This window comes from Myripristis murdjan, chromosome 17, assembly GCF_902150065.1.
Source record: "Myripristis murdjan chromosome 17, fMyrMur1.1, whole genome shotgun sequence".
Lineage (NCBI taxonomy): Eukaryota > Metazoa > Chordata > Actinopteri > Holocentriformes > Holocentridae > Myripristis > Myripristis murdjan.
In genome coordinates, this window is record NC_043996.1 from 10,710,457 (window position 1) to 10,718,429 (window position 7,973).

General features: G+C 43.2%; 1 protein-coding gene across 1 annotated transcript; it reads right to left on the reverse strand.

Moving 5' to 3' along the window:
• Positions 1-330: 330 nt before the first annotated feature.
• On the reverse strand, positions 331-6,746 carry viml (vimentin like). The gene is made up of 9 exons (XM_030073639.1): positions 6,122-6,746; positions 5,610-5,670; positions 3,487-3,582; positions 2,565-2,726; positions 1,875-2,000; positions 1,318-1,538; positions 1,080-1,123; positions 890-975; positions 331-765 (listed from the first exon to the last, which is right to left on the reverse strand). Exons 1-9 carry the CDS (start codon positions 6,646-6,648, stop codon positions 724-726), a joined length of 1,365 nt encoding a protein of 454 aa, XP_029929499.1. The 5' UTR covers positions 6,649-6,746; the 3' UTR covers positions 331-723.
• Between the last annotated feature and the right edge of the window lie 1,227 nt (positions 6,747-7,973).

Consider the following 7,973-nt stretch of genomic DNA (forward strand, 5'->3'; position numbering starts at 1 on the left):
TTTTTTTTACTCTTAACGGGCACAATTCTGTAGCACTTTGTCCATGTCTAATTAACAGGGATGCTTTATTTCCACTGCATGCACAAGCCCCTTAATTATGCTGGCATTATCTTGCTTGCTTCTTCAACTATGAAAAATATTATCATCCCTCTCACTGAAGTGCAATAATTGGTTCCAGGTTGTAGAAGTCTGTAGAAATTAACTGTTTTAGCTTATAGTTCTTACAGGACTGTAAGCTAAAACAATAATTGTACATCAAGGACAATAAGGTTTTCATCCCCAAATCCAATATCGCACCCCATCTCGAAGTATTACACCTGTACCACAATATTGAGTTACTGTCTTTATCATTTATTGCTGCAGACAGGCAACCGTGACATCTTTTAGCATACAGATGCTGTGGGAGTGTGCATGCTGTATTGATTAAAAATACTATTTTGGTTACAAAGAAAGAGCTTGATAGACCTCAGTCGCTATTTCTATGTTGTTGTGAATTCATAGTTCTGTCTAAACAAAGGTGACAAAAGGATAATACTCTCAGCAAAAGAGGAAGCAAAAAACATTCTGTCTCAACTAACAAGCGTACTGGTTCATCACATATAAAGGCACTTTTAGAAGCAGTTTGCTTTTTGTTTGTTGGTTGGTTGGTTTGCTTGCTTGTAGCCCCTAGGAAATGCATTTCTTCATATTGCTGTTGCTGGTCGTTTAGCAAAGATGAAGAGTTCACTCCATGTCCTCGTGATTCTGGGTTGACTCGTTGATCACCTGGACAAGGACACAGGGGCAAGGGAGAGAAAATGATGAGTCATCCTGCATTTCTGGACCCAAAATGACTGGCTGAAAATTGCTGCATTGATTGACAAATCATTTCAAGTTGATTCTACAGTACCTGACCATCCCTGGTCTCAATAGTCTTGATGAGGACCTTCTTGGTTGTTGTGGTTTCAACATGGGGTCTGGAATCAATCATCGTCTCTATGGTCAAAGTGAGAGGCTCAAGTGAGAGGGGGCAGCAAGCGTGTTGTTAACTGCCAACATGATCAGCTGTGCTAAAATCAACATTTAGAAATCGATCCTACCTCTCAGGTTTAGAGATGCGAAGTTTGGCAGTGGGGTGGTGATTCTGCAAATGGAAAAGGAAGTGTAAAAATTGTCTCAATAAAATACGGTATCCCTATTTTGGTGACTTTGATTGTTTTGATTTGAAATTAAGCTTTAAGTGGTACTTTATAAGGGTAAAGACAGTTGAATGACGCATTATTGCCAATTACAAAATGTGACTTTGAAGATTTTAGGATTTGGACTATTTTTTCTCACCTGCTTTCCTCTCCTTCCAGGAGCTTCCTGTAGGTAGCAATCTCGATGTCCAGGGCCATCTTGACATTTAGGAGGTCCTGGTACTCCCGCAGGTGACGGGCCATCTCGTCCTTCATGTTGTGAATGTCCTCCTCCAGACGGCCGATAGTGTCCTGGTAACCGGACGTCTCCATGGAGAAGTTCTCCTCCATCTCTCTCATCTGGCGCTCCAAGGACTCATTCTGGGACAGCAGCCAAGAGGGGACAAAATGACACTTGGCGAGTGTAAATGACAGGTTTTTTGGTTTTTTTTTTTTTTTTTTTTTGGACTAATGGCAATAAGAGTTATTTTTGCTCTGTGACCTGTGAAAATAAATCCTTACTTGAGATTTTCCTCTTTGACCTGGCTGTTATGGTGCTGTTATGACACATTGTCTTATTTTTGTAACACGAAACTCCTTTTCAGCGCTTGGTTTTTTTGTGCGCTCCAGTTCTTTGATTCCAACTTGGGATGTGTGATAAAACTTGCATCAGTATAGCTTACGTAACTCAGTGGAAGGAAAAAGTTGCAGACTCACAGTTCCTTTGAGGGCGTCCACCTCACAGGTAAGTGCCTGAACTTGGCGTCTATAATCATTGGCCTCCTGCTTAGCCACTCTCAAGGCTTCGTTATTACGGGCAGCAGCCTCAGTAAGGTCAGCAAACTAGATAGAGAGAGTGAGAGAGACAGAGAGTGAGAGCGAGAGAGAGAGAGAGAGAGGGAGAGAGAGAGAGAGGGGAGAGGGTAAGATTTGTCAGCCACTCAATAAATGATGAGTCAGAGGTGGAACGGAGGGGGGCATGAGGCAGCACAAGGCAGAACTGAGTGTAAATTATTAAAGGTTGAATATGGTCAAGATTAAGGCATGTGGCCCCACTGAACAGACTGCACATTGTCGTCGGGCAGACTGAAGCGTTTTTAAGGCAGCCATGTGTCAGCCATAAAAAGAACGAAAGATTTCCAGTTGCTGTTGCTGCACTGCTCTCCTACTTCTAGAGATCTCTGAACCTTTTTATTCAATAGACCTTTTTCACAGCAGCCATTTAGACATGAAATAACAGGTAAAGATGGATTTAACATAGAGTATACATAAATGCTATAAATGCTCGGCATCACAATGTCCATTGCGGTGCCAAGGGTTTGGGTTAGGGTTGGTGATTCAAGACAATTCCAGATTTTTTTTTATATATTAAACCTAACAGATACAAACTTCTTAAAGGATCATCACCTTGGATTTGTACCACTCCTCAGACTCCTGGATGTTTTTGGAGGCCAGGTTTTCATACTGCAGACGGACGTCCCTCAGGGCAGCCGTCAGGTCGGGCTTGGCCACGTCCATGTCCAACTGCACATGCTGATCCTGGATCTGGCTCTGCAGCTCCAGCATCTCCTGCAATGGGATGCACACAATGACTGATCTGGACTGAAAGGCATGTGCACAAACCTTTCATGTGTTTGTTTTATGATTCATGTTTGCAATAAAGTGTAATATAAGGAATGTGAGGATATTTAGACAGTCCAACTGAAGTATTTTAAAGGCCATGTGAGCCAGTTTTCTGTGGGTTACTTTACAGCAGGGCTTAATCATATGGTAAACAAAGTCATATATGACAATTGATTTAACAGACATTGTGACTGCGATATGATTGATGATATTAGTAGGAATGATCATTTTTGCATTCAAATTTTCATTTTCACTGGCAAAGCTATTAAAATTATGCTATGCTTTCCACTGGGGTCTGCACCAAACAAACATGTTTTTTTTACATCTGAAAAATAAAATGAAAACAATTTGTAAGCCAGGGCAGCTCTATAACACCATCATACTTTGTTATGGTGTTGTTTATAAACCATAAGCCTTTTAAAAATTATTTGCAGCTCCTGTGATTTGAATATTGCATGTAGCCATATTGCGGTTACTTTAATATTTCAGTTGATTGTTCAACCCTACTTGACAGTGTGAGAATTGCTCTGACGTGTATAAACCCCACCCATCTGGTTCTCACAGCAGGATAAAACAAGCACAACAAATTATTCACAACCACTGTTTGACCAAATTTTAATGTGGTTGCATTTAATTCTATGTGCAGTGTTTGTGTGTTATTTCTGCAGCAGAGTGTGTCACCTTTAAACATAACAAGGACGCGTACCTCATCATGCAGCTTCTTGATGAAGTTGATCTCATCCTGGAGAGACTCTACCTTCCGTTCCAGGTCCAGTCTGGCAAGAGCAGCATTGTCCACATCCTGCGCCGTGACACTGATTGTTAATGGGGTGACTTGTGAAGGTGATGTGTGTGTACTGACACAGAAGCCCCCACACACTCAATGCGCACATGCATGTTGGAGCAATAACCCATCGTAACACTGTGACAAGGTCAGAGACACATGCGCCCGATATAAATCAACTGTACACACAGGCATCTCTGTAAATAGGCGTCTCTGTAAATGTTGGTTAACAAAGGACTTTGTAATTACTCCTGATTTTCACATGCTGTACACAATGCAGTGCCTTTGAGGCTGAGCTGCCTGACTACATCACTGGCAGCTCATCAAAAGAGCGTCTGTCAAAATGTGCCTGGGGATACTTGAAACAAGTAAACTAAACTGTGTAATGTGCTTCTGTCTTTCCTTCTGTCAAGGCATAATCTCAAAAATTCAGGGTGACTGTAAAAGGACCAGAACAACAAAGAGGTCTTTAATCCTATTTGCGATTATGCAACGGATTTCTTAACATAGATCTTTAGGAGATCTCAAACAGAAATTGTTATTTTAAAAAAAATGTGACCTGGAATATATACTGGAAGCTTTGTTACTGTATGCTGTCCTTGTCTGTAATGTTTAAGTATACCTAATTGATACCTTTTGTGTCTGGTTTATAATTGCAGTGAAGCTAGAGACAAATTGTCTATTCCATGCTACTCTATTTTATTCTATTCTGTCATACATACACACTCTGGCACCACAACAGTGTGCTTTGTCAGGGCGTTGGCTGGCTTGTAATTGAGGTATCAGCAAATGAAGGGGCTTTACCCAGCTCTAATGCCAAAAACAAAGTGCGCTAATTCAGCAGAGTTTCCCACACAAGCCCCGGGCTGGTAGAGTGACTGTCTGCCTGACTGAGCGGGTGCCAGTCTGCTGGCCCTGTCCTGCCGTCTTTGTGCCACTCCAGGCAATGAGGACTTCCTTCCTGCTGCTCATGCACAAGGTTGTTGTTCTGTACAATCTATTGATCAATCGCTCCATGCCTGAAAAATGCATTGTCACCGGGAAACTGAATGTACTGTCAGCTATGCAAATTAATGCACCAATGCAACTGGGCATCTAAATTTGGTATGGCATGTATTGTCTTCTCTTTTATATGTTGACATCCATCCACAACTATTTGCAAGGCATTGTGTTGGCAGATTTTATTCAGTTTTGACCTCACTGAGGATTCATCCTCAGGTTAAAATTGACCATGAAGCCCACTGAGGAGTAACAATGTCTGACAGAAGCAGACTGAGTGAGATTTTGCATGTCGAGGCTCTCCCAGAATGAGACAGCCTGATCACATGGTGGCTTGTCTTCTCGCTCTGATAACCACATTGCGTCCACAGTGTTGTGCTTGTGTCCAGCTCATTCAGTGTGTCCGGTCGGACTAAAAGAGATCTCCTCTCATTGCAGGCCTGATTTAACTCATCAGCCACAACTTGGCCTTTTGTACCAGGCCAGGGCCAGGGTCAGCTCTGCCCTAACGTTGTTTTGGATCATGACTAGAATCTGCTGTTGTGCCATCAGACAAGCACATTCCTCTCTCCCTAGCTCATGAGTGATAATTAGATAGAGGAAACCTGGGGGGCTGAGGGGACAGTTGTTTAAAGTGTGGCTTAAAGAGATAATTCAAAGTTCATCTAATGCCGGTAAGTTCACTGGAGTTTTTAAACCCTTTTTTTTTTTTAAACCAGGAATAGGCAGGGAGGGCGGGGCAGTGGGGGGTTCACACATACACACACTTACACCTCGGAGCAGTCAGCATCTTCTGTTGTTGACCACTACAGCTAGAGGTGCATAAGTAAGGTGTAAAATGAAAGAAGCACAGCATGGCAAGTCCACAGTCATACCTATCATTCCCCTTACAAATGAGGTGCATCTCTGTTTTAACTCCCATTTTTCACTTTGTCATGCATCCTCTGCTATCTATTACAAAGACAGGTGACTGGGGCAGAGTTTCACCTGTAAGGTAGGCCCGATTCATATTCTGTGTGGACTTTGTAGCATCAGGGGAATCATACCTGCCGGAAGCTCTGCATGTTTGACTCAGCCTCCTCTCGCTGGGCTATCTCATCCTGCAACCTGCAATGACAGGGAGGGGAAAGAAGAAACAGAAAGCTTTTGAAAAGCCCCTTGGGATTTCTTCCCTTTACAAGATGGCAGGGTTTCTCTTGTCTGCCTCCCACAGCTCTGTTTGCCCTTTTTGTCTCCCCCTTCTTGCCCACTCATGCAATCCTTTCAGTGAACGAGCTTTAAAACTTCAGTCAGACATAAAACTTCACTATATAAAAAGGGCAATGTGCAAGGTTTGATAATGCAGTGTCTGAGAAACCTTAGAATAAAAACTGAAGGAATGTTATAGGTTATTGAGTTTTATATAATTATATATTACTTATTACTTATTATTCTGAGTTAATCATATTATAAGCGGACGGACATGTATGCATAAACTGATGCTCGCTCTACCCCACAAAAGAAAAAAAAAATACTGTAACAATATCACACAGTTGGACTTGGGCAGCACGCATCCTACTTCTCTCTCAGCCTGTCGATATCGTCTGCGAGGTTATCACGGTGAACTTCCACCCGGGCTTTCTCGTTGGTGAGCTGGTCCACCTGGCGCCTCAGCTCCCGCATCTCATCCTCGTACAGGTCTCCGATGCGGGACGTGCCTTTGCCCCGCAGCTGCTCCAGCTCGGCGTGCAGGATCTTGTTCTGCTGCTCCAAAAATCGCACCTTCTCGATGTAGTTGGCGAAGCGGTCGTTGAGACACTGCATCTGCGCTTTCTCGTTGGTGCGGTTGGTTTTGAACTCAGTGTTGATGGCGTCGGACAAGGAGAAGTCCAAGTTCTCCGAGGCGAGCCGCGGCATGGCGGCGCTGCTTCGGACCCTCTGGGTTTTGGATGCGTAGATGGTCGGAGCGCAGGACAAACCGAAGGTTACCCGGGAGGTGCGTATCGCGCTGGGGTGCTGGCGGCTGGTGTAGGTGGACCGGACCGTGCTTCTATCCCCGCCAAACATCGTTTTGTAAGAAGAACGAGGACCTGTTCTGTAAGACATCTTGTCACTCGGCTGTTTGGTCGTCACACACAGTCAGCTGGGTTAACGTTGCCTACTCTGATTTGTTCTGCACTTCTCCTGCGAGCATCCACGGAGTGCGCCCCAAACCAGGAATGCGTTTACTAACCGATTAGTCATTTATAGTCTCCTCCTTATGCAAATTGATGATCGGGGGACTTGAATGACACCTTGAGGATCCTATGAAAAAGCGGAACACACCATGAGTTATCCCCCCCAGAACTATGGCCTACCAATGGGCACAGGTCTAGGATCAAGCTTTAGACCCATTTCCCCACTCGGATGTTTTGCAATCTACTGTGTGCAAACTATTACTGCACACCAGAAATGCAATTGTTGTTCAGCCGCACAAAGATGCTGATGCACAACCAGCATACAACCTCAAACTGTTCTTCCTACAAATTGAAATCACATTTACAGTTGTATTAGAACCCTCAGAGAGAAAGTTGGTGTCAGGAGATGCAGAGTGGATTATTGAGTTTTTAGGCCTCCACAGGCAGTGAATTAGTTTGCTGTGGCCGGCCATTTAGTGCTGAAACCCTGCACAAATAAAGTAGACTGTAACATCTTTGACTGGTCTCCCAAACTATTAAAGCTGAACTTATTATGTCTTTATAAGGACAAACGTGACCATGATGTTAACATTTAGGGGTGATGGATCTTGTATTTTTAACACAGGAGGAGCTTTTTCCCGTTCCTGGCTCGTCAACAAAAAATCCTCTGCACCATTCAGATTAAAACAGTGACATGAAAGATAAATCATCTGAAGTATTGCTGCTCATTAAGTTTTTTTTTTTTTTTTTTTACTCCTTACCTGTTTTCCCACCATTTTCTTACTCTAGAACACACAGAGACACAGACAATAAATTAGCCAATCAATCATTCAGTCAGTCAATCAATCAATCGATCAAAAGAAATTCCACATCAGCCTTATGATGGCTTGTGGTATGGGACCCTTCTGTAATAGAGCAAATTCATCATTAAAATGCCAGCATTATCAGCTATGGATGTAGTTTCTCATCAGCGTGGTGTGTGTGTGTGTGTGTGTGTGTGTGTGTGTGTGTGTGTGTACCCATGTGGGTCTGAGTGTGAGAAAGAGAGACAAAATGAGAAAATCATTTTAATGTCACAAAATTTACTCAGTGCACTCCGCCTTTATCCAGTGAAGCCAACATGTTATCCCACCCCTTAAAAATAAATAGAACAAGGCATGCATGAATGAAAGCAGGAACATTAGAAGCATCAGAAATATGACCATGTATATTTCTACCGTGACCATACCGTGACCATGGATTGCACACAGCATA